Source organism: Falco punctatus (assembly GCF_963210335.1).
Source record: "Falco punctatus genome assembly, chromosome: 11".
Lineage (NCBI taxonomy): Eukaryota > Metazoa > Chordata > Aves > Falconiformes > Falconidae > Falco > Falco punctatus.
In genome coordinates, this window is record NC_137591.1 from 767,037 (window position 1) to 793,478 (window position 26,442).

The following is a 26,442-nucleotide window of genomic DNA, read 5'->3' on the forward strand; positions in this document are numbered from 1 at the left end:
CCCACGTGGGGTCTGAGATGGACCCCTTTCCTCTGAATCGATGACTTTCCTGGCTCTGCTGATAGAAAGGGATGAGAGCAATTCTCTGCTGAGCCCCAGCAGCCAGTAGTGCAATATGCTGTACCGCTCACACCATAATGGAAACTCGTGTTGTTGCTGTTGCAATGTGCAGTGCTACACCTACACACCAGTGGCTTTGCCTTCCCCTTATCCGGATTCTGGGGTGGTTGTTTCTGTTGGTGACAAAAGAACCAGTCAAAAATTTACTCCTATTTGATTTATTTTTCACTTGCAAAACAGAGAATCGGTCTGCATGTTTTTAATACAATTCTTTTCCCCAGGGATGGACCAGTTGTATTCCACATCTGTTCTCTGGGGTGTGCAGAAAGCCCTACAGTGCTATCATAGTCAGAGAGCATGAAGAGAGGGTTTTTTTTGCAACTCCTGGTCTAGATTCCCTGTTGTTATTTTTTTTTCCTCCAGAAGTAATTTTTTGCCCTTGTTCACCTAAAACAAGTGACAAGAGGATAGTTGAAACTCTCCTACCTCTTATGGGTGTTCTACGTGCCACCCCAAGTAGGGTGGCTTTACTGCTAGCTCCGAGTCAGTGTTGATCCCTTGTACTAGCCAGCTGATCTGTACTGCTGAATTGCCATATTTCTCTGGACACCATCAGAAATGGTGTTGCTTGTGCTTATTGCTCCCTTAATTTTCACAGGTGAAATGATTCAGAGGAGCTGGGCCACCTCTTTCGCCTCGGAGGTAGTCCACCCAGGCAGTCATATTCTCCCCTCGCCCATAAGCAGCTGGTACTAACGCAGTCTGGCCTCCTGGTCGCTGTGGTATTTAAGCAGTGGCCTGAATACTGGGTAGTGCTTTGCTCCGGAACATCAGACTGTGGCCGCCTTTTCCCTGGGGGGTGCTGTGAGGCTGTACTGGTACTCTTTGTGTATTGATTTTGAATCATACAAACACAAAGTTCTTCTCAAATTAACATCTTTTTCTTGTTTTCTCCTCACCAGTGGAACTGGCCAGAAAAAGCAAGTGGAAGAGTGATGGTTCAGGCTGGGGCGCCGGGGCCTGGGCAGTGCGCGCAGGAGCTGGAGGCATGCAGCCTTGTGCCAGGGCGGGAGGACCGGTGGGTACGACGCGGGTAAGTCCAGGAGAATAGATGATATGAGACTTGATTAATGTATAATTAATTAGAATGTATTCTAATTAGTGTCAATCAACGTGCGGGTATGGAAAATGGGACCGCTAGATAAGACTGGCTTTTGTTTTTAATGAGATGACAAATGTGGTAGATGGGGAGAGTATTGATATGCCAGCTGCCCGTATGGCATTTGCTTTGACACCAGTGTGACATCTGGGGTGGAAGTGAGATGCTGCTGGACTGTCACGTGAGCTGGGCTGTCAGGTGGCAGCTGGAGGTGGGAGGTGAGGGCATGGCCATTACCTCTGGACAGGGCTTGGCCAGCACCCTCCGTGCCCGCAGGGATGGGGAATCGGGGGAGGCGCAGGCGGCACTGCTCGGGTCTGGCTGGTGTGGAAACCCTGTGCTGAGCTGTGGCCGGTGCATGTGGGGGAGGGGGACCACATCGGGAAGAGGGACCACACAGAGGAATCATGGAAGGCCATGGGTAGCAGAGGGGTAAGGGCCAGGAGAAGAAGACGGGCACCGAGCACCTGGAAGGGGTCAGCCTGCTGAATTCAAGGGTAAGATGGGCCGGGCATGATTTGATCTCAGGCTGTGAGTATGAACACAGGGAGCAGGGGGCTGATAACAGAAAGCTTTTCAATTTAGTGGACAGGGACATAAGGAGATCTAAAGCTTGAAGCTGAGATAAACACACATTTTGTCTATGGTGGAGGTAACTTGGTAGCTGGAGCATCCTACCAGAGGGTGATGGCCAGCTCCTTGTTGCCAAAATGTCTTAATGGAGATTGGTTTGTGGTTTCCTGAAAGGGTGCTCTACCTGGAAGGGAATTAATTAATCCTGGAAAGTTTTATGTCCAAGCCACAATGGATGCTCACAACAGCACTTCTTGGCTACGGAGCCACAATTACTTGCTCCAGTTAATTTTGCTGGAAGCAGGATCAGACCCTCACCTGTGGAGGAGCGTGGAATGCCAATGGCTGTCGCGGTGCTGTGGCACGTGGGCGAGCAGCACTCATGTCTGTGGCTCTGCAGCTAATCAACACGTCAGCTAAAGCGAATTTGATTTTGAGAAGTCTTATGGACCCCAATAAAGATCAGTAATCATTAAAATTAACCACACGCTGATTTAATCAACATATAGCTTTGTTAATTACCAGCTCTTTCTTCGTGTCCATCTGTTTTAAAGATTTTAGTGAACCTGCAGCAGATGTTCATGTAAATATAATAAGCTGGTTGCCATGTAAATATAAAATTTGCAGGATTGTTTTTGTAACAGACTTCCAATTTATTTGTGCTGTTGTCAGTATCACGTCTTCAGTGGCTTAAACACAAAACTGATAACTTTGTTAAAATCCCCATTAGAGACAGTCTGTGCTACCAGGCTGTCCCTCTGCCTGGCCCTGCCGCCGTGTCCTGCTCCTGTGATTTGTGCCCAGGAACTGCCATGTAGAACTGAAATAGGGCCCATCTATTCACGCTGCCTTCCAGGGTATAAAAAATAATTTCTGCACTCATGGTGATTCGTTCATTGTCAGCGGTGAAGGTGGGGAGTGGCTTGTGCAGCTGAACATTGGGTTTCCAGCTTTCCCCTCGGAACCGGGTGCCAGCAGGGAGGTGGGTCCGGCGGGCAGGGGAGTGGAGGGGGATGCTGGCGCATGGCTGTGGGATGCCTAGGGGAGACAGCAGCAAAACTGGGCTGCCATGACAGTACAGAAAGCAAACTGGCAAGCTTTTTAAAATCTAAAAATGAATACCCTGTGGGGAAAAAAAACCCAAACCCCTAGATTTTACTTTGCCACTAGTGACCAAATGGGTTGCATTTTGCTGGATTAATATTTTTCTTGTGAAACAGAATCCCCAACAGAATTGGAAAAAAGGCATGAAAAAGTGCAGAAGAGCTATGTTTTGCTGAAAAAACTTCACAGTTTAAGACTTAGCTTTTGAGTCTACAAGCCGAATAGCAGAGGGTTTTTTGATGTGGCAGCATGTGGGGCTTTTTCTGTGCGTGGGAGTTGCAGACTTTGCTCCGTGGAGATCTTTTATCTACAGGAGCATGGCTCTGGGTAAGTTTCTTCACCAGCAGTGTGCGGCAAAGGGGTCACGAAGGCAGAGTGTGGGCATGCAGAGGAAACCTCTTCCACTTCCATCCGTGGGGAGGGGGAGGTGGCTGCCCTGGAAGCGAAATGTTTCTTCTCTGTGCTGGGGAGAAGGTGCCCAGCCACAGCCCTGCCAGCACAGGTGCCCAGCGCCCTCATGGTGGTGGCTTTTCCCTGCGCAGGGGAGAGATGCTCTTCAGCAGCTGCAGAACTAGGCAGGAAAACCTGGCTCTGAATATGTCTGCATTTGGTCTTTGTTGGATTAAAACTGTTATGGAACATAATTGCCCAGGTTTCCTGTGTGACAGTAGCCTGACAGCCAGTCTTGTACGGTGGGACTGGACTCGCGGTGAGGGTGTGAAGCAGAGCAGCCGAGGGCAGGTCCCGTTTTATCACTGGGAAACGGGTGCTTCTCTAAGGGAAGAAAACTGGGAGCACTGGGGGGCACCGGCTGCAGCAAGTCATTCGTGTGGTTCGTGCTGTGGCAAGGACAGGCCAGGACAGGTTTTGGCAAGGTGGTTGTAGGGATGCAGTGTGGTCCTTACGCTCATGAGGGTACAGCCATGAGCACTCCTAACGCACAGCCCGTCCATCCCTGGAGTGTGGGCTGCCACCTCTGAAAGCGGGTAGTGTTCCCAGGTGGCAGTCCGTTCTCAGCTGCAGATTAACCTCATAAAAGGCACCACCAAACCCCCCCAAGCCCTCACAGGGATTAATACAATAGGTTCAGATTGTGAATTCAGAGAGGGATCTCTTTTTTTGTTATGTTTGTGCAAAGAAGGCCATGGTTGATAGAAGGGATTCCTTAATGTGGCTGTGGTATAGTTAAGTGATAATAATCCCAAAGGCAATGAAACAACAAAGGAGGAAATTCACTGTTCATCTGCAGACCGTGGAAAACCACTGATTCTCAAATTCACTTGGCAACGTCAGCCATGTAGCTATACGCCCCCTTTAAGCTGTGTAACCCCAGCGTCCCAAGTGGAGACGTCTGCCTCTGAGCACTGCGCCTGGAGTCGTGTCTGGAAAGGGATGAAACCCCATGGCACGCACCTTGCATCGTTGTCCCACCAGCTGGCAGGCAAGTGTCCCTGCAAGGTGGTGGCAAGAGGGGACCACCAAGAGGCACAAGCACCTTCAGCACTGGTGGGACAGGCTCTTAGCTTGTTTGCAAAGCCTCCTTTAAGAAGGATTTTAAAGTCAATTAGAGATGACCTTGTTGCATAATGGGAAAACTGACAAAATGCAGAATTGCAAATTCATGTTGTTTGTCTAGGTATTACCTCTGCCTTCAGAGAATAATTAATCTGATAAATAACAGAACTCCGGCTTCAGATTGGGTGTTTCTCTAATCCACTGTATGTGTTTATTTCTCCCTGCGCTCCGCAGGTACACCCGCCGGGTACGGACGGTGGGCAGGATGCAGACCCTTGCCCCCAACCTCCCCGCTCCAGGCGCTCCTGCAGCAGCCCCAGGCGGGCTCCCCATCCCAGGGGACGGTCCTCCCTCTGCTGGGGCCCCAGTGCTGGGCAGTGAGAGGCTGGGAGCTGCTGGCTGCGGTGAGCCTTGGGAATTTGTCACCACCAGCCCTGCTGCAGTCCCCCCGCAATATTCTCCTCGGTCCCTTTCAGGGCCAGGCAGCTCAGGTGTCCCATAGAAATACCACAGAGAGATGTTGCTTTCTGCTGGCTTGTCTGGAGCGGATCCCCGTGTAGCACACACTGACAGCCTGACGCAACGGCAAGCTGGGTGGCTTGCTGACAGAGCTACTGATGGAGGTGCGATGGAAGGTGTGAGCCCAGCTTGGTGCATGGATTTGCCCACGGTTCGATGCTTCTGTCCCAATAAAACATTCGCAGCCTGGCGCTCATCGGTCCCTTGCATGAATTTATCTTTGTAAGGCATTATCCAGCAGCTGAGTCTGCATGCTTGTTGGAGCTGACATGAGAAATGAAATGTGTGTTTTGGTACTGGTCGGGGGAGTAGAGGGAAAGATGGATCTTAACTCAGAGTTTCCTGCGGAGAGCTGGGTCTGGAGTTATCTTTCGTTTACGTCTGCACTTGAAAAGAGCTCTGCTTTCTGATTTCATGTCTTTATTTTTTAGCTTCTAAGGATTTTGGTTTCATTTTGCTCTACATTGACAATGACTTCAGGAGCCTAGAGAGGAGGATGAGAGTGCACAAAGGCAGGTCATTAAACAGCTCTTTACAGGCACCTATTGATCTGCGCAGTCCTTGCTCTCACATTGGCCAGGTAAGGCACTGCTGGCATGAAATTCCCGTTCATGGTAGAAGATTTACTGTTTTTCAGGGAGTGGAGCGTAAAGAAACAGACACCCGCAAGTGGCTGGAAAGCTCCAGGAGCAGAGGCTGCAGCCCCCCACACCCTTCCCAAGACAGGCACAAGGAAGCGGAGACAAAAAGCAAGGTGGAACTGGGCAGCGATCCGGCGTCTCAGCAAGGGCAAATCAACACTGGCAATGAAGAAGAAATTTAAAGGTGATAGCAGCAATGTGAGTGGAATTTTATCTAAACCAAACTCATTACACTGCTTATATAAAGCAGTATTTTTACAATTTCAAGTAATCTTTGCACAGTATTTACTAGTTTTTCTATTGTTTTAAAATGAAAAATCTGCCCTTCTTGACTGAACACAGCAAACAGTAGAGAAGCTTCTACTTCCAACAACGATTGAGTCTTACTACGTCAAATCTTTAGATTTCAGATGACAGAGGAAATTAATAGCAAGAATAAAATCTTATAATTGAAACTGAAATGAAACTAAATCTTGTAGATGGGATACTAGCTTGAACTTCAGTCTGAGCATCTAAAGAATCACTGTGCATATTTTAATTCTTTGACTCTTCTCCATAAATGTTTTGACGTGCTCAGGAATTTATCTTCATTATTAAGACTGCTAGATCATCACATACTGATGAGCCCAAAGTCAAATTTTTTACTTGCCGTTCACTCAGAAATAGATTTCCAACTGAAAATCTACAGTATGGGCTTATTTCTCCCATCAGTCACAAGAAGCACAAGCCTGCCCAGGCGGCCAAAGCTGCTCTGTGCCTGCCGAGGCTGGGAGCATCCTCCATCCCGCAGGCACTCGGGGAACGGTCCCAGTTCCCACCAGGAACGTTTCATTTTTATTACCAATACAAGCAAGCTATTTGGTAAGAATATGGCACTTCTATAACGTATCTGAATATTACTCCTGCCTACAAGCCCTGGTATCTGTTCTTTTTAAAAATATGTTTTTAGTTGTAGAACATACTGGTATTTTAGTTAATAGATTCAGGACCTTCCCTCTTGCAACTGTTTTTCTTCAACCCTGTCCTTTCAGATGTTGCATTTCTCTTGTGTATATAATTAAAAGATGGCCTTAAATGCTTAGGAAATGCAAGGCTATGAAATGGAGGAGGAATGCCTTTAACTTTGTGCCTTTGTCCCATGATGATGTTACACGGCTTGAGAAGTGAACTCCTTACCAGTGTGAGTATGTGTTTCTGGTCCCGGTGTCTCGGGTGCGCGGATGCTGAGCCAGTGCTGGTGAATCGTCTCTCTGACGGCACAGCTGCTGTGCAAGGGCAGGGAGAGCCAGCGCTGGGCTGGGGTTTGGTTTCTGAGGGCTTGGACCGGGCCCTACAAACAATCCTTGGTGATTTACTGGGATCACACTAAGCCTCTTGCCTTTAGAGAGGAATTAAAGTAATTGTGGGACATAATGGAGGAAAAATCCTTTAGTATTTCCTTCTTTATAATTCATATTTCTATAATATCCTTTAATTTCCTCTAAGCTCCTTAAGTGCCTATGAAGAGTTCAGATCCTTTCTACAGTGTTTTATTATTGAGGTGTGAAATGCGTGCGCTGCCGTCAGCGGCATGTGTGAGCCCTCCCGGTCCCTTCCTGAGTGGCCTTGCTGGTGGTGGGGCCGGGCTGTGCAGCGTGGCGAGGAGTATTTCTGTGTCAGTGCTGCTTGTAAGAGGAGGCATGAGACACTTCTATTTGCGAGCAGCCCTTTTGCACGTGAGTTTAGGGTATTACATTCGCATATTTGCAGAAAACAGTATCGCTGGGTAACGTTCGTTATAGGTTCATATAGGTTCATTGGCATACAGTAAGCGTTGCTGTACCTCTGCGTCATGTGTGCATTTATCAGCCTCTGCTTGCAAAAAGCGAGCAGGGAAGCCGCAGTTGCCAGGGTTGGGTAATTTTACTGAGTAAGCGCAGAGCTCTGAGCCTGGCGGTCCCTGCCATCCTCTGCCTTGCCCGTGGGGCGGTACGGACCACTGGCAAAGCCCCTGGGATGGCAGCGCTGGCCCCGAGGAGGGGCTGTGGTTCCAGCTGCCTGCCCGCAGCATGCCGGGCAGGGGTCGGGGGGCGCTTGGCTCATCCCCTGCTGCTGACGTTGGAGGTGCAGGGACGTTAAGGCTGGCAGGCCCCTCTGGAGGCCGGGCTATGACCAGCCCCTGCTCCCAGCCATGGGTGCGAGGATGTAGCCTGCTCCTGGAGGCTCCGTCTCCGACCATCTCGGGTCTTGGTGCAGCTCCCCCAGCTTGCTGGGCAGCATGGCCCTCTGGCTGGGAGCCCCTTACTGCTGTGGTGCTCCAGTCCCCATCCAAAACTGGTACCAGTGTACCCATCACTGGCATGGCTCGCTGTAAGGATCAGCTCACAGTGTTTGCCACCTCGCTTGGTGTCAAGGACCAGCTTCAGGTCATCAAAACTATCACAGACCTGTGTTAGTTTGCCCAGACCTGATGAAATGCATAGGATTTACACGATGTAATTCAGACCACAGTCGTTTCTGATCAATACCTGGAAGATTTTTCTGTTTTAGCGTGCACCGGCTGCAGTGCAAAGCCCTGAAGTTTGGTGCTGGATGACTACCAAGGTGTTGCTGGGGTGGGTCATCTTTGTCACTAGTCCTGGAGGTGGTCAGCTCCTCAGCAAAACACAGTAACAGCTACTAAATATTCTCCTTGAGGCTGAATGATTTACTGCAGCACTTCTTGATGTTTATTGCCGATTGGAATTTAATAACACCTTAAACATTGTCCAGTTAAACCACTGATTTTAATAATATATAGCGCTTTTAAATTTGAATGGCAGGAACAGGTTAAATGTCTCTCTGTTGGGAGATGCGTGGATTATGCGGCCAAAGTGTCTATTATGGCCCCCTAGTTTGACCTTGTGTGTAACAGAAGCTTTAAAATTAAACCCGCAAATCCTCCCTGAAGCCCTTTTCCTTGTTTAGAAAAATCCCTTTTGATTTATTCGGAATTGTTTCATTTCTTCACAAAGTGAAGCTGGTTTCATGTGCGAGGCTGGAGTCCTGTACTGTCAGTTTAAGCCACCTTCTGAACACTTTGGATTAAAAGGAATTGTTGGTCTTCTCAAACCTTTTACTGCAAGGAGGCTTCCAGTTGCAAATTACTCTTGTAGGTCTTCTCTGTGCTACTTGTAATGTTTCAGCACAATTTTGATGTACTGATGTACCTTTCAGCACTTGAAGGGGGCTTTTAAGAAAGATGGGGACAGACTTTCTAGCAGGGTCTGTAGCGGCAGGACAAGGGGCAATGGCTTTCAGCGGAAAGAGGGTAGATCTGGATTAGATGTTTGGAGGAAACCCTTCCCCACGGGGGCGGCGAGGCGCTGGCCCAGGCTGCCCGGAGCAGCTGTGGGTGCCCCATCCCTGGCAGGGCTCAAGGCCAGGCTGGACGGGGCTGGGAGCAGCCTGGGCTGGGGGGAGGGGTCCCTGCCCGTGGTGGGGGGTGGGACTGGGTGGTCTCAAAGGTCCCTGCCAACCCAAACCATGCTGCGATTCTGTGACAGTACAAGGTTCAGTATTTCACTACAAATCTCACAGTAGAGGTCGATAAAGGTTTACTAACTCTATTTTTTCTTCTTTAAAAGAAGAAAAAGTTGAAGCGAAATTAATGTGTGTGCTTTGTCAAATTGTCAGGTGTGCCATTCACAAATCAGTGCAGTCTCAGAACTTCTCTTCTTTTTTTTTCTTTTTTCCAAACTTTGTCTTCAGACATTTCCCACATTTACACTGTAGAAAGCATATCCCCTATTATTTTTACTTTGGTGGCAATAGTGAATACTTTGCTCCAAGGCGATGTTAAACATTTTTAAAGTTATTTTTCAATTCAGCCAGCTGATTTGATCTTCTGAAAATCGAGTTTTTTGACTTTTTAAAAAATATTTTTTATCTTTCTTTCCCTTGATCTGGGAGACGATGACAAGCCTTTATGTCTAAACCATATATGTTTTTATGAAATTAATATCAGGCAGAGATAAGTTAAAAAATGATTTACCACAGTATTGCAGTTTAGGTTTTTGAAGTCTGCCAAACCAATGTACAATGAAAAATGGAAGAAAGGAGTTTCAGGTTGCACTTGAGTGGCTTTTTGGTATTTGTATGTATTAATGCTGCAAATCAATGCAAATTTTCTGAAGAACCAAATTTACTAGCTTTATTTCTTCATTTGAATAATTACTGCCAATAAATATCTCAATAAGCCGCCATTTAGAGAGTGATTTTCATAAAAAATAGTAGCCAGATCTTCTGCAGTGATAAACTTCCATGCACAGCGTGTTTGCAGCAGCTGACAGCCCGGCCCCCTCCGCCGCAGACTCTGCAGATTTTATTAACCTCCCTCTCCCTGCCATTTTCGGTGTTCTGCATAGGAAAGCTCTGCGATGGGCTGCTGGTGGGCCGGTCATGATTTTAATTCTCTGCAACATCATGGATCAGCGTGAGAAAGCACGCATTCCTCACTAAGAAACCTGCTACTGGAAAGGTCCAAAAAATGGTGTTTTTGGAAAAGCACCTCCCAACGGGAGCCTTGAGGCTGTCGCGCCGCCGGGAGTGGGCAGCGAGCTCAGCCATGGCACACCTGGAGACTGCCAGCATGAATTCATTGCTGTCCTTGCAAACACAGCTGCCCTCACCGGCGGGGTCAGAAAAACCCAACAAAATGGTCTGAATAAGAAAACAAACCGAAAATAAACAGATTTCATTTTTGAGGGCAACTCTCTGCTATGGAAACAAAAAAGTCATTTTGGCGAATTTAGTGTTTTTTTCTGTGGTGTCTGCTAAAATACTTGTTTGGTTTTGCTTTTTGAAATGCTTGGACTACAAAAAGCATGCACCAGATTCTTCTTTGTTAGTTTAAAAAATAAGTAAGAGCAGAGCATGATCCGTCCTTCTGACTAATCGCATACCAAATTGCTTTACAATTGCACCAGAGAAAGCCCGTTCCTTTTTTATTTTTTTTCTCTGTGAGTGAAAGATCTTTATCTCTAGATGCTTCCCAGGAAGGAATTTTCATAACAAGAGTCTATTAAGGGATGCTTACAGACTTCCAGGCCATCTGAGAGGTTATGGGGGAAAAAAAAAAGAAGCAGAAAATGGTGTGACATGGTGCACATTCCGACTAAAGTGTCCGTTGCTATAGCAAATGAAGGAGCATAACTAACCTCTAACACAGCCTGCTTTGAAAATCTGTGTGGTTTGTTAAGGCTCTTTTGTTCCGAGCCATTCATTTTCTCCATTTCTGCTGCAGTTTGCTAAACTGCTCCCAAATTATTGGAATTTATAGTACAGAAATGGTGATAGATGTTAGGTATGACCTATAAAACCTTAAAGCAATGATGAGTAAATCTTCTGTGTCATCCTCACTAGCCCATTAGTACATTAATGCAATACTTGTGGAGCAATTTCAATGTTTTATTTTATTTTTTAGATAAAAGATGGATCAAAGCTAGAGGAGAGAAAGCATGGGTTATCCAAGCTGTTAGCCAATACGTGTCTGCTTTAGGGTAACATGTGTTGAGGTTTCTGCTGTCTCCAAGCTTTCATTGGCTTGAATGCTCCTTCACACCGACTCTTTCATTGGTGCTGTCAGCACCTTTCCTAAGTTCTTGCTTTTCCTCTTGGTCCTTCATGCAGTTTTGCAGCCCTGCCTGCTCTAAGCCCCCAGAAGCAGCATGGAGCCCCTGGGCCGTCTGAAAGCTGGAGCTCAGCCTTTCCAAGAGCATGGCCCTTCCAGGGGAGTTGTCTTGTGGCCAGTACAAAGAAAACAGCTCTGCGTTTCAAATACAAATATAAATACAAGCAAATACGTGGTTTTCAAAAGTAATTGCTATTTACATTAGCTAGTGCAGGAAAGAAATCTGATCAAAACGGTGAAAACCACATTCTGTTTGCTCTGGAGAGCAGCAGCTTGCATGAACTAAGGATAAGCTAGGGTTAATGGTCAGTGGCTGAATTAAAAAAGCAAAAACCAGTAGGCATAGATAAACCCAGAGTTTGCTGTCTGAAAGATACAGAGAATTCCCAATATGAAAACCAGTGAATGACTGTAACCCAAACTGCTATACTTTTGTGAAAAGAAATAAGATGGTGAATATATATAGAAATGCCTGTTCAGATCCAATTGACATAAAAGACTATAAAACTGAAGTTAAATTAAAAGTGAAGGGAGCTTCCCACATCACACGTTAGAGCTGGACTGGCATCGACTTTACTGGCCCAGCCTGCCCAGCAGCACACACAGTGCCGGGTGCTGCAGGCGAGACGTCACAGGGTGCTGCCGTTTAAAGTGCAGAAACTCGACAGAAAACGTGTTTTCTCAGAGGGGACTTTAAACTGCAGGGATCTCTGCCCTGTCCAGAGGCACGCACAAGCCCTCAGTGTAACCTGCTGTGGCCGCAGCCCCCCGCATCCTCAGCAGTGGCAGCGGCTTCCTCTTACATACCCAATGTAACCTTCTCTGCAGAATAAAATGAAACTGCAGGCATTGCTATTCTGGTATCATCAGGTGTCAGCGTGGTGTTCTGTAATGGTGAGGATTTACTGCTCTGATCTTCTGCAGGGTGGGAAAGGCCATAAAAGCAATGCCACTGAGACTGCAATAAAGTCAGAGTCAATTTTCCTGCATCGCCTTTGAGGAAGGAGGTGCTTGCTGGTCCAGGCTCCGCTGCTGCCCCTGCTCGTGTGGGCTAAACCAGGCGCTGGGGGACTCTGCAGCCCCCATGTGGGTGGGCAGAAGATGCAACTGTGCTGCCGTACCAGCCCTGCAAGGGCAAACTGCACTGGTGATACCAGCAGCCGCTTTAAAAAATGCAGACAGTTTACAGTTAGCTTTACTTAATTTACTCTGTTGTTTTATCTCTTGGAATGCAAAGGCTGTGCCTTGTTCTAAAACTGAATTGAACAGAGCAGCAAAGAAACACAGTTGTGCCTCTGGAAAGGCTCCGTCCCACAACCCTTGGCAAACCACTGTTTTTCAGCTCTGAAATAGGTTGATTTGTCTGTCCCCTAAGCGGGAACAAACCAGCATCACCCAGCACTTACCAGTGCCGGGGCACTTCTCCCGGGGTTGGGGAAAGACCCCATCTCCCTGTGGTTGTGTTTTTGCCAGGGCTGTCAGAAAGTCTGGTGCTGGCAAACAGTTACGGAGCTCTTGCACTGAAGCAGCTGAGCTGAGGTTGAAGCCGTATTAAATCTTGACATTTTAAGAGAATAAAATAAATAAAAAGTACTCACTGTTTTATTATAGCCCGAGCAGAACCTGCACTGCTCCTAAAGCCTAAGAACAGCAGTTATCGTACACAAGGAAAGCTCTTACAAGTTACTCAATTGGGAAATAAATCTAAAAGTCAAGTTAACCAGCAAAATACTGAACTTTTTTTTAAAACGAGCACACTGTAGCAGTCTATTTCTCCAAGAGGAGGTTGATTATAACTGACATCATGAGGCTTTACAGCCACAAAGGCTCCAACTTTCAAAATATTTGCAGTCCTTGGAGCGCTGAACTGTGGCGGTCCTCGTGCTCTCGTGTCCCGCAAGCACCAGGTGAAATCGCTCCTCTTCGCCCTTGCAGCCAGGACCTATTCAGCAAGATGCGCTTGGCATGGTTTTCTCCTCTTGTCTCGCCTTGCCGTCCCTTACCACAGTATTTCCTTTTCAGCTGTTCTGAAAGAGTGACTCTCTTACTTGAGTGTGTTTTGGTCCATTAAAGAAATGAAGAACTGCATGAAAAAAGGATTACATGCTATGGAATCCCAACAGAATTAATGTTAACGTCTGTGTTTATATTAGATTTTTCTTTCTTTCTCACTTCTTTAGATTGCGACAGATGCGTATAACAAAGAAAATGGGGAAATATGCACTGCATCTCTCCGTGTGTGTGTTTTTTAATAAGGTTTTGAATGCCATTAAGCCCAAACCCCCCAAATCTTGAGCTTCAATGGAGACTGTGATCATCTGTGTTTGAAATTATAAATCTAAAAAGTACAGCTGGAAAACAAGCATTTGAAATCTGAAAATATTGTGCCTGTAGGACTAATTATGCTTTTGCAAACTTTATCAAAACATTGCTGTTTATTTAAAGTTAGCAGCACAAGAACACCATCGTAATGAATGGTGACTATTATGACTCACGCACACAAACATCTATTTTCTGAAGAAAGTGACAATTAAGGGCTTATAATGGATTTTGGTTGTTTTAAGCTCTCTGCCAGGACAATGCAGAATTGGAGACACTGTAAGTATAAAGGATGCTGAAAGCCTGTTCCCTGATTTCACAGGACACTTCTCAGTTTCCTCTGAGGTGCACACTGAGGGTCAACTCACCACGCAGAGTTTACTGTAAACTCTGGAGATGGGGCGCTGATGATGCAAAACTATCAGGGCGATGGCCGTTAAGAAGCACGTATCTTGAAAATTCCCTCTTCTTCAGCCCTGGTAGGGAAAAGACCCCAAACCCACTAGAGACATGTAAGGTTTTTCTCAGGTGTGGTGGAGAAATGCTGGTACCTGCTGGAAACAGCAGATACCACAGGATGTAAAGTACTCGAATTACTCAAAATGCTGAGTCAAGGCATAACGGTGAGGAGAGTTTCAGAGTTCAGCACAGCAGTCCCTTGTAAAGATACCTGAATTTGGAGCTAATTTCCTTGCCAACCAAAGATAAAAATGTAAAAGAGCCTTTTTCTCTCTACTTGTCTGTGTATCTAATCTCAGCAAGTGAAATTAGTCTGCAGCTAGGTGTCTAGCTCCTATTTAAATAGTAATAATCCTGGATTTATTGTCTCTCCTCTCTAATTTACTCATTTTTTTTGTGGGTGAGATTCCTCTTCTTGCCTCCTTGATCCCCCCTGTGTTGTTTTTACATGATGGAGGGGTGTGTGTGGGTTCCTTGTGTCCGTGCAGTGCTAGGATCCGTTGCCCTGGGGTGTATTGTGCCTAGCTTGTCCCTGCACACCAGGATTATTGCAAAATCTTGGGTGAAGCTCCCTGCTGCCTGCGTGCCTGGTGCGAGGGGTGGGGGTGGGGACCCCTGGCATGAGGGACGCGGCTGCGGGTGCTCGGTGGCACCCCTGGCCCTTGGCTGGGCAGATGCCTCCAGGGTGCCCTTTCACCCAGGTGGAAACCGGGTGGGAAATGCAAATGCGGGGTCAGCTGCAGCTGTGGGGTCCGGGGGTGTGATGTCTCCCACCAGGCTTGGTCCCACACCAGGGCTGCACTTGCAAATGGTGTCGGAAAGCGGAGAAAGAGAAAAGGGGCTTTTATTTGTACACTCATGAGTGTATCACGTTATGATTTGACATCACTCAGATGGAGGTCGCAAGCTGTGCCCAGCTGAAGTGAGAGAACTGTGCTGGCAAACGCTTTAAAAACCATTAAATTAGACGCAGAAAATCTTTGAGAGAGGATGTTAATATCTTTATCATTTCCTCACATTTTTTGTTGCCTTTTATGCAGACATGGGTACAGATTAAAACTGTTATTTTAAAGGCCGGTAGATCCTGTGCTGTGCAAGTTTTTTGTCTCAGAAACAACTTTCATCGTGAACATTATCATACCAGATTGCTTCAGCTAGTGCCACGTATAATTTTAAAACAAACCTTCTCTGTGAGAGGAAGGCCGTGATCCCCTGACGGTGGTGCAGCGCGGCGGGCAGCGCGGGGTCCCCCCGTCCCGCGGGGAGGAGGCACAGGGTCTGTGCTGCCTGTCCTGCCGTGTGCCGGGGGTGGCTCCCGTGGGACACCCAGGAAGGGGGCTCGGCAGGCAGAGCTGGGAAATCTTGGTCTTCCGAGTCATATCCCCACGGCACTGCTCAGCCACGGGCTTCTGCCCGTAAGAGGAGGCTGTGCCGGGGCAGCTAAGGCGGCTCCTTTCAGAAAAGGTACCATTTATCATCCGACTGCGCTTTCAGGGGAAAGATGAAATAGGGCGATTTCGGGAAGATTTCAAAGCACCCAGAAATTTGCATTGGAGAAAGACCGTGAAAGAGGCATTTAGTGGGGGGTCCAGGGAGCTGGGTGGTGGGTGTCCATCATCCCGTGGGGCAGAGCCTCAGCAGCAGGGGTTGCTTTCATCTGTGGCTTTTATGCTGCCCACTGCCTGGAGTTGTCTTCCAACGAGATGATGCAGAACAAGAGGATTCATGAGGCATAAAATAGAGCAGTTATTAACAGAATTAATGCACTAGAAACATCCCACTGCAGCCAGTGTGTTTGCACTCTTCCCTGCTCTCTCTTTGAGGGGCAGCAGGAAAGAAATCGGGCCTGAAGCAGTAATGAGGTGAGCCAAAGGAACCACAGTAGCTCTCCTGCAATGAAATATTGCAACTATAACTGAGGGCTAAAAAGAGGTGAGGCTGAGGTGTTCTGTGTATGAGGATGGTAAGGACAGGGCGAGCTGATGGCTGACAGTACCCAGGTTTTCTGAGGTGACTGCAGGCACCTGTGTGACCCAGGGATGCTGAGCAAGTGCCACATCGTGCAGAAAATCACACTGTAAAAAAGTCCCTACTCCTAACTCCAAAGTTAGGAAACAGTGTACAGTGCAAGCTCTTCAGTCCTGTGGATGGGAATAATTACAGGAATGGAGAATGCAGCAGGCAGACTTCCATAAGTGGTCTCTGAGGGAAGAAGAGGGGACAAATATATTTAAAAAAAAAAAAAAAAAAAAAGACAAGGAGAAGTGAAGACTGAATAACAAACCAGGCAGTAATGCAGGGCTACCAGGAGAGGTGGCCTTTTCCCACTGCTGCTGAAACATCTCATACTGAAAACCTGATGCTATCAGACCATTTTGGACACCCTGGGAAGCACCTGCTGCAGTACACTGGCGAGAGGTAATGCATGTACTAGGGACTGCTATTAGTGAAAGGCTTCATCAAAATACTTTGATTTCCCTGGAGATGAAGTAGGTGCTCAGGTCTTGGAGAGTAAATCCAGGTCCTTGGCAGCTGTGCTGTGGATTTCAGTGATTCCCCAAAGGATTCATCAGTCTTTGAATTTTCTCTCCTTTGTGGCCTTTCTCCCAGCGGTGTGAGTCAGCCGTGTTCCTCCTCACAGATGGGACAAACTCCCCAAACCTGGATCTGGTAGATTTGAGTGTTTCCTGATGAGGATTCAGTTTCCTGATAAATACATTTTGCAGGTATGAAAAAGTCCCTGAGCCACATGCCCCAGGAAGCGCGAGGCTCCTGACTCGCAGAAAGCTTTTGATCATTAATTCTCACTCTTTTGGAAGTGCTGAAAATACTGCCTCCATTGTCCAAGGAGTTTTATGTTTCCTTTAATGCTCTAGTATATTGATATTCTAAATATTTACAGTGTAAAGTAAACTTATATCAAAGCTTTCCCGTTTTGCTTTCTTAGGTAAATCCTGTTTAACACCATCCCTGAGAGACTAATACAACCACCAAGGCGCGCTTTGTTTTGTGCTGAGGTTCAGACTGGGCTTGAAGTTGCTGGTGTGTATTTCTCTAGAGGAACATTCTGTCCTGGCAGGGCAGACTGAGCCAGACCGGCCCATCCTCCCGCCCAGCACATGACCCCTTGGAACGGCAGAGCCGGGACTCGCATGGCCAAGAGCTCTGCTCTGAGCACATCATTCAGCTCCACCAGAAGCGTCTACCCGGGGAATCCCACAGCCTGCGTCAGGCCGCGGTGAGGTGCCTCATCCATCCCACCGGCAGCAGGCAAACCAAGCTGCGGACGGCGGCGGGTGCTCAAGCACATGTAGTTGTGTCAGCACCTCGCCCACCTCAGTTTGTGGGAAGTCAGGTCTGAGCCGCAGCAAGGTACCAAACGTGTCAAAGAGTTTGCGGGCCAGAGGGAACAGGACACAGCAGTGCTCTTTCTCCTGTTCCTTCATCTGCCTCTGGCTCAGTCGGTGAGAGCACATCTCTTCACTCCTCCTTTCTCCTTTGGAAGCAGCTGAAGTACCACTTAGGCAGGTGCAGTCTTACTCTTAATGATGTCGGGAAAGAGTTAATTAAAGGCAATTCACCTGGGATCACTGGGTTAGGTTTTTGGATGTGCATAACTTTGGAATCCAGATGCCTGTTACTGCCAACAAGTGCCATGGAAGCCTTGTTTTGCAAGAGGAGAAGGAGGAGGTCAGATTGCAGTCTGTGAAGCTGACTACATGATACTACATCCCATGGACAGACAGGAGTCCTGGTATCTTTTTATCTGCACAATTAATTTTGACTACTGAATACACTTAACATATGCAGGAGGAAGAGCAAACTATTTGTTAGCATTTGATGCGGTTCTTTTAAACTGCCAAAGTCTGGCATTGCAATTACTACTCTTACACTATGCACTTGCAGTAATTTACAGTGGAAGTCAGAGACATCTCCGAGTTAAAAGCAGATCTCCTGTGAGGAGGATATGACAAAGTTTAAGTAGAAAGCTGATCCCCTCTGCAGGAATTCAGAGATGCATCTTGATATCTGTAAGGCCTTGTAGGATGCAGGTTTTTGTCTTCTGCTTTCAAATTGATATTCTGTTGCTAAATCTAGGCCAGCTTCACTTAATTTTTTTTTTTTTTTTTATGGTGTCTCACTTGTTTAATTATTGAGCTCAAGTCCACAATGGTTTGACTCTTTTTGATGTGCAGCAGCTGGTCGTGGACTCTGCAAGCAGGACTGCATTTGAAAATCAAGCGAAGGAAAGTGCTGGTGGAAAATGGATAAAACATGGATTGTTTCCTGTAACAATAAGAAAAGTGCTGTGTGTGCAGTACCGTCTGTGATCAAGCATGCTGCTGCAGCGTGCCGTGCCTGAGTTCGCGTTACACAGTTGACTGGAGCAATTTGGGAGAACGGAGTGCTCTGGAGTGATGGGAGCATCATCCCAAAGTCCTGGATGTGGAGCAGCCATATGGGCATCTCAGTGTTTATCCTTCTGGATCTATATCTTAGCCTGTGTGGACAGCATACCGTAAATGTAACCTGGGCAGCCGGAGGAGCAATAAATCAGGAGTGAGCCCAAGAAACCGAGGCTGGTATGAGCTTGTGCTGCAGAGAGGGGTATGTGATGGATATCTGACCTTTCAGATGTGGGGGAAGGATATTTCTCTGTTTATAGATACTAGGATTTGCGATTAAAACTGTATAAAAACAATGGCTTTCATGCATTGCGCTTTGAGGGCTCAGCCTGAACTGGTTCACAGAAGCACGACCCAGTTCCTATAGAGTGCTGGCTTTCAGCAGCCGCCCCTGCAGGAGGCAGGGCTCCGTCCAGAGCCTGCTGCAGTTAATGGAAAGGCTCCTCTTCATTTCCCTAGGACTTGGATCAGATCCTTAGAAGGCAATTTGGGTAGTGAGGTGAGAAATTTGGGATGACCAGCGTATCAATAACACGAGCATCAAGCTTCACTCCCTTCACCTCAGTTCACAAACTAATTCCAATCCAAATGCTAAGCAGCAGACCTTCCACATGTTGCCAAGGCAGATGCAGATACTAAAAGGTACATTTGTAAATGGGTCTTTTTAATGCATCCCTCTAGTGTGTTATTTTTGTACATTTATTCTTAGTTTCATCATGGCTTCTGGTTTTAGTTACTGTCCTAAGGTGGTGCTCTGACTGTACCAACACCTGTTAGACCCAAATTTTAATGTGATTTAGATGAGAGGAGGGTGGGCACTTTCTACTCCACTGACCCAGTCTCGTGTTTGCTGGGAGAAGCCAGTGGAGCAACACAGATTTGTCCCAGTAACTTTATGGAAGGTCTTTGTTCCTGTAGGATCCAAGCGCCATTTTCCCTTTCAATATTTATTTCTCAAGCTCAGCATTCATGGAGAAAACACTGGGCACTGACGACTTCTCACAGCAGCAGTGCCCCTTCCCCCAGGCGCCAGCGGTGAGCATCACGTTCCTGGCGCAGCGGGCGTGTGTCTGGCTGTGCCTGTGGTGAGCGGGGCACGCTGGGGAGGCGGTGGGCAGGGGCACTGCGGGCACTGCGGGCAGGGGCACTGCGGGCACTGCGGGCACTGCGGGCAGGGGCACTGCGGGTAGCCCAGTGCCTTCGGGGAGCCCGTCCACATAAACATCAGCGTTGTGTTGAGTGGCGGTACTTGTTTGTTTGTGGAGGAGACGCGTGTCCTACTGAGAACTTCAATAGCTTTGTGCTTCATGTGTTTCTGGCACGGTATTCCTAAGAAATGCTGATTGTGTAAAATGGGATTTTGGGTGAAACCACCAACGTTTGTGTTTAGCATTGCCCTGACAGAGCAAAGAGAGGGGGGATGCTTCTCTCTGTGTCTCGGTTCAGTGCACTGGGAAGGTCCATTCCCAGATAGAGGTAAGCGAACAGGCAGGCGGGTGAGGATCACCCGCTTTCAAGAGACCATTCCCTCACAGTTCCTTTGTCCTAAGAAAGAAAGAAAGTAATTTCTAGAGGATAATTTGAATTACTGTCTGAAGGTGCATTTTTCTATTTCTTTCTCTCCAATACAAGGATGGTTGGGGTGGACAACCCCAACTTCTCTGCCTCTGAGAGTGGGGGTGAGGCACGTGGTCCCGCACAACTGGCAGCTGAAGCCCAGGTCTCTCAGAAGGAGCAGCCTTTCCCTGCTTGTGGCGGTGTCCCAGGGTCCTGTCATTGCTCGGGGCACAGGAGGGGTGGGGGTGTGCTGGGCGCTGCTCTGCAGAGCTGTGCATGGACCCAGCGGTCGCACGGCGCCGCTGCCTAGCGGGGCTCTCCCCTCGTGCGGAGGGGCCGGGAGCCCGGCAGCCTTGGCCCTGCAGAGGGGTTCAGACCCCGCGGCGAGGCCTTTGCCTTGCGAGCCCTGTGCTTCCGTGCGTGTGCGCTCGGCGTTCGTGAGCGCTGGCTGCTGGCTCTGACGGCCACCCGGTACGTTTGTGCGGTGCCTGCGGACGCTGCGCCGGGAGCTGGGCCGGCTGTCGGCTGCCCCTGGCGCGGGCGGCTAGGCAGGGGGGGCTCAGCCAAACCGCCTGCTAGCCCAGGGCAGGGGGGGCAGCTCATGATGCCCATCCAACTTTATTGTACAACTTCATTATCATCTGCCGTCATAAATGATTTCTGGGGTTTTTTTTACAGTTTGTCAGAACTTTAAACTCTTGCATCAAAGTCTTGCTCTTGTCCATCACCTTGTAACTTGGTAGAAGGGGTACAGGATACGCCCCTGATCGCGCGTGATTGCTGCTGGGTAAGCGCTCGGTGAGGCCCAGGAAACAATGAGAAGGGTATAAATATCAGTTACAGAAGGAGATGTTACTGGACTCCTGTGGCAATTTCCTATGGTAATAAGCATCTAGGAGGATATTAAAAATGTCATTTGTGCTTTAAAAGTAATAATAATTGGAATAGATTCTGGCATCTTTTATAACAACAGAGCTAGCAATTATTACTGGGGATATTTTAAAAGAAAACAAATATATTAAATAATTAGTTAATTGAATTGCCAATATTGCTGATGCTGTTGATATTATTCTGAAAAAGATGAGATTAGCAGCATGGTTTTGCACAGTTATATTTGGTTGGAGATAAAATTAAGAGGAGGACTGAGATGCATTCAGCTGGCTCCACCCCGAGGCTGGTGTGCGGTGGGGAATTCTGCAGGACCCTGGTGCTCAGGCACCTTGCCGGCAGCTCACGCATATATCCATTCCAGCATTTTACTGAATCTATTTTATTTACCCATTGGAGCTGCGCACTGTGGACATTTCCCTTGGAAAACCTCTCCTCCCACCCTGCCTGTTGGCGCAGTCTCAACCCTCAGTTTGTGCGAGCTCCAGACCTCCAAACGCACCCCTTCTCCGTTTGGACACCAAAGCAGAGTGACAGGTTTTTGAAAGCAGTCAGCACATCGGGTGACCCCCGTGGAACATGGCTGTGCAGTGCTTACGTAGGAGGGAATCTGGCTGGAACAGCTGCCCTCCGCACGCCGAGCTCCTGGAGAGGGCAGGCTCATTCTCAAGCCTGCTGCTCGGTGCGTGCCTTATGCCGCCAGGTGCTAGCGAGGGGTCCCCGCTTCCCAGCCCAAAAGCTGTCCTTGTCCTCGTGTGCAGGGCTTCTCCAGGTGCCCCAGGAGTTACCTCTGTGCCATCCATCGATTGCGTCTGCGTGGCTGCCAGGGATGGATGGCTTAGAGCTCATTGCAAGATTGCTGCTTACACAACTGGGTCGTTCATGCTGAAAACGGGCAATGTAAAATGCTGCCTTCCCTCCTCTCACAAGCAGGAGCTGTTTTTTCCTTCCAGTGCCGGTATGCAGGCTCCCTGTGCTTCCCTTGAAATACAGTGCAAGAGCTGCAAAAGCAGCCTTCAGCTTCATGCACCTTCAGGCTTATTCTTTCTCCTGTAGCTGGGACACCTGCGCTGCGATCCAGGGCTCAGCCATGGGTTTCCCTGCTGCATTTCCATTTTCTTCTACAGTTTCATCATGCCAGTCACATGCAAACTTGCATCTATATCTATGTATCTATATCTACGTGCACACATGCAAGGATTTAAATGCGTGTTCAGCAGAGTGACAGCCCTGGTTTGCAGGGAGAGCTGGAAATGAAAGGCTTAGCGTGTACCAACTTAAAAATACAACCTTTTGTGATAAAACAGGATTGCTATTACACTTTTCATCCTGCTACAGCTCTCACAAGGAGTAAAGTGGTGTGGGGTGTTGCTGTTGTGAGAAGGAAGTACAGACTGGAGTCCCTTGGTGCCAGGGACAGGGCAGGGTGCCCCGGGGGGGTCCGTGTGGCTGAGGGCTCTGCCCCTGCCTTCTCCCCACAGGGGAACGTGGGTCTATTCCTGTGCTCTTTAGAGACCTCCATGGGCTGAATCGATTTTCATTATTGTAATGCACTTAAAGGATATTTCCTTTCTTTAAAGAAAATAAATGCATTGTTTATTTCAAAACTGAAGATGTGTGTGCAATTTATTTCCACCCAGCAGACACCAGGAAGCATAAATGCCTGATGAAAACTTATTTTGCCACATTTGACCGTCTCTGAACTTGTCAGTAAAAGCACAGGGCTCTGCAAAACTTGTCCATCATAAAGTAATACCCATTGTGTGTTGTCCTAATTTTAAAAGAAACAAAAATATTTTGAAATTGATGTTTCTTGCCACAACCTTGATGACTGCTGTGCTAGTATTATTTCTTCACGTCTCCCCTTTAGTGAAACAGAATTTTTTTCCAAGTCTCAGTGGTAAAACTGAATCTTTAAATGTTTAAAATTCTGCCTGTGCATCCCATGGCGCTGGGTGGAGAGGCACTCGGGCACACCTGGGAGAGCACAAGGACTAGCAAATCAGCGGCAGCCACACATGCGACATCTCCGTTAGGAACCCGTGGAAGGAAGCTCCCAAAATGCTGCTTACAGAACAGTCACGGATTAAATGCGGAAACCAGAGGCCTCCCGGCAGACGTAGCTGTTGGAAGGGCTCTGGTTTAACAGCAGCAACAAAAAAGTGCCCTGTCGGTCCCCACTGCAGCGCGTGCTGATGCAGACACCTGATGCAAAGCCGGGGGCTGCTGGCACGTCCCCCACACCGTGGTGTGCTGGCCCTGCACTGGCTCAGCGTTGGCACGGGGGCTTCAACCGCCTGGGGAGTCTGATGTCCTGCAGAAATACCCAGAGCAGCTTCCCTAAGTCCTGCACCGGGCGCTGCCGCCGTGGCTCCGTGCTCTGCCTCTCCTCACCGCCGCCGCTGCTCTCCGCTCCGGAGGCTGGTTTTGTGAACTTCTCTGCCTACGGTTGGCAGATCTCTGTAAGGCAAATTTCCTGATCTTATGATGCCAATGGGGAAGAAAGCCTCTTCTAGAAACTATTATATTATAGCTGAATGGTCCAGGTGAATGCAGTGAAAGGGAACGTGACTTTTTTTACATTGCCACTCCATATCCTGCTTGCTTTTTTCCCTGGGTTAAATAAAACAGCAGCATGCTTTGAGCCCAACAGCAGAGAGCTTTCCCAGGCAGCATCGCGCTGCTAATTGTATTTTTTATTTTTATTCAGCATCAGGCAGCCTGTCTCACAAGAGAGTTCTACCTTTTACCCTTTTTTCCCAGTATGTTTTCACTCTTACTCAGTCTCAAGAACCACTCACTAAAGCAGCTAAACCTAATCTAAATGGCTTCATTCAGGCTGCAATCTCCAGGCATCTGGCCTCGCCGCGTACTACTGCACTCCCTCTTTCTTTTTATATAAATTACAAAATACAGACAAAAAAATTTCTGGTTGTAAGTCTGAAGACGTAAACATTATTTCTAACTGGCGTTCAGAGAAAAAAAATAATTCTTTATTACAACTTATCAAGCCATGCCACTTGTCAATTTTATGAGTTTTTAAAATAACATCTAATGTTAACGTGGCAATGAATCTGTCTTAAGACACACTACCCACTCACATTTTATTTCCTCTATTAAAGGAAATGATGTATAAACACTACGGGAAAGCACGGATCAAACTTTTTAGTATCACATATAGTGCAAAGAAATCCAAGCACAAGCAGCTGGAGGAAAGGCGAGTGTCGTGCACGTTTCCTCTGGGCTGCGGAAACCAACAATTATTTTATCTTGATCCAGCTGCACAATAAACAGGAACAAATACTCCATTGTGGGGATACTTTAATTTTGGTTTCACCATATTTATAGTGAGTGGGTATTGCTTGCTATAAAAAGTATGTTTAGGTCAGATGGTTATGCTTTAACATTTATTTTATTTTGGAAGCTTTATGATTACACTGTTAGCCCCTGATTCATGGGTGACCTTCATGCATGAACCCAACTTAAGGCGTATAAATAGTCTTATTGATTTGAATTTTAACATTGATTATAGTGGAGTGAGGTGGAAGTCAATGTGAATAAAAGTAATATACGGTGTGCCACCATCGTTCTCAGTAACACAACAATGGAATTAGAATCCACTACAATCTTGCTAGAAAAAATAGCAGGCTCCCTTTTTGTGATGAGGTATGGATTTTAATCACTCTTGAATATACTGGAGTTCAATACATTCTATTTTGTCCTTACAAATCCACACACAAAATACAGGGGTTTTTTTGCATTTCTAGAGTTGAGAATGTCAGTGGTTCAATTTAATCCTCTCCTTTAAAAAAAGATTTCTGGAGTGGGTATAACACCCACTTCTGGCAATTTTACTCTCAGTAGCTGCACATATTGTCATTCACACAAAAAGACGTGTTTAACCTCTCACTTCAGAAGAGATTCTTTTGTAACATGAAGCCTGATTAGTTGTGACACAAACTATGTTATCTATATAATTAAGTGCCCTTGTGGGTTAGTCCACGTTGGGAAGATGCTGTGACCCTTAATGGTGAGTACAAATGAGCAGAGGAGCCCAGCCCGAGGGGCGGATGGAGCCTCCTGACACCGTCTGCTTTCACGCAGTGGAAGGCGCCAACAATATCGAGGGATCTGCCTCCTCCCGGGTGCTCTGCAAACGCTGGGTGCTGTGGCAGCCCCTCGGGGAGCTGTGAGCTGTGCTGCTCCTGCCCTGGCTAGCTGCGGCACGGGGCACTGGCCGCAGGGCTCCTGGCGATGCCCACCATGCCAGGAGCAACGACCTGAGCGCTGGCTGCGCTCCTCCTTGCTCCGGGGGAAGCTGCACGGCAAAGCGCTGCTCTTGGCTAGATGCTGGGAAGCCCCGAGGGGGAAACCTTCCGCAGGGGTGCAGGTACCCACCCTGAGCCGCCACCTCTGGCAGTGGCAGCTTTTGTGCCAATGGGTAACGGCGCCGAATCCCTTCCCCTTCCTCCCCAGCAGGAACGGTCATCCTCTGCTGCCTGAATAACGGGTCCATTTGGGGCCGGAGGGGTGGGCATTGCCGGGGCAGCGCTGCGTGTCAGACTGGGGGGAAACCCCTGCTCTGAACATGGCTTCAGCCCTGAATCATATTTGCCAGGCTTTCACGCATGTGCTTGGAGAACATGGGTACCAAAGCAGGGTAAACTCCTGAAGCAAATTCATTAAACATTAAAGCAAATATTTGCAGACATTTTGGTTTGCACCCTTTACACATCTCTAGAATGATAGTGATGGAAGACGGGCACGTGTTCAGCTGGCAACGGCAAGAGGGAGAACATCAGTGCAAGCGCCGAAGGGACAGAGGAAGGTGGCAGGAGGTGGCTCCCCGGGCCACTGTGGCCAGGTTGTTCCACTCCTCCTGGGGGAATAGACCCCTGATCCCTTGGCTTTTTGTGCAGCACGAACGGGAGACCATCCCTTGGAGCAGACCAGGAGCAATCCACCACTTTGGAGTTTGTATGTTGAAGTTTGGGGAATGAGGGGCTGTGGTGGGGCAGGTGGTCCTGGACCCCCCTCTTCTGTGGGGCAGAGAGCTGGCAGATGGGGAGAGGCAGGAAAGAGCAAAGGGAATGGTAAAAGGAAAAGAGGGAAGAGAAGATGTGGACACAGACTGAACTGCTGAAAACTACACAGGTAAGTATAAATTTAATTGCCTAATATTTACACTTTGGCTCAGCTGGGAATCAGCTGCTGCTCACCATTACAGCCAGCAGCTGGTCAGATTTCTGCTCTGATGGAAGGACTGAAGCCTCCGAAACAGAAGAATGATGGCCAACATTAAACCAAATATTTTGCTGTGTACTTTTTTTTTTCCTCAGCTCCTTATTGCTGGATCTGAAAACATTTGCAGGAATATCTATATTGTCTCAAAATCCTTGAATAAATAACACATGGGGAGGAAAATAAAGCATCATAACATGACTCACCAAAATACCAACAAAGGCAAAGATATTCCACTGTCTTCAGCATTACCTCCAAACCCAGCTGGTATTTTGGGGCATGTTCCTCAGCGAAGAGCATTTCTCGTGTGGGAGTGGTGTAAGCTGCCCGCTCTGCAGAGGGGTGATCAGC

At 47.8% G+C, this 26,442-nt stretch overlaps 1 protein-coding gene across 3 annotated transcripts in view; it reads left to right on the plus strand.

The window, feature by feature from the left end:
- LOC308071430 (uncharacterized protein) overlaps positions 1–26,423 on the plus strand; it is a 96,072-nt gene extending 69,649 nt beyond the window's left edge. Inside the window, exons 2-6 of one of the 3 annotated variants that reach the window (XM_080406836.1) lie at positions 1,023–1,153; positions 4,646–4,815; positions 5,362–5,446; positions 5,568–5,769; positions 16,947–17,060. In XM_080406836.1, coding sequence (XP_080262962.1) covers positions 1,023–1,153; positions 4,646–4,815; positions 5,362–5,446; positions 5,568–5,769; positions 16,947–16,961 — 603 coding nt within the window. In that variant the 3' untranslated portion in view covers positions 16,962–17,060. Of the gene's footprint in view, positions 1–1,022 lie in introns of all 3 variants that reach the window. The other 2 variants (XM_080406835.1, XR_013931200.1) reach the window with 2 other exon arrangements.
- Positions 26,424–26,442: the final 19 nt, after the last annotated feature.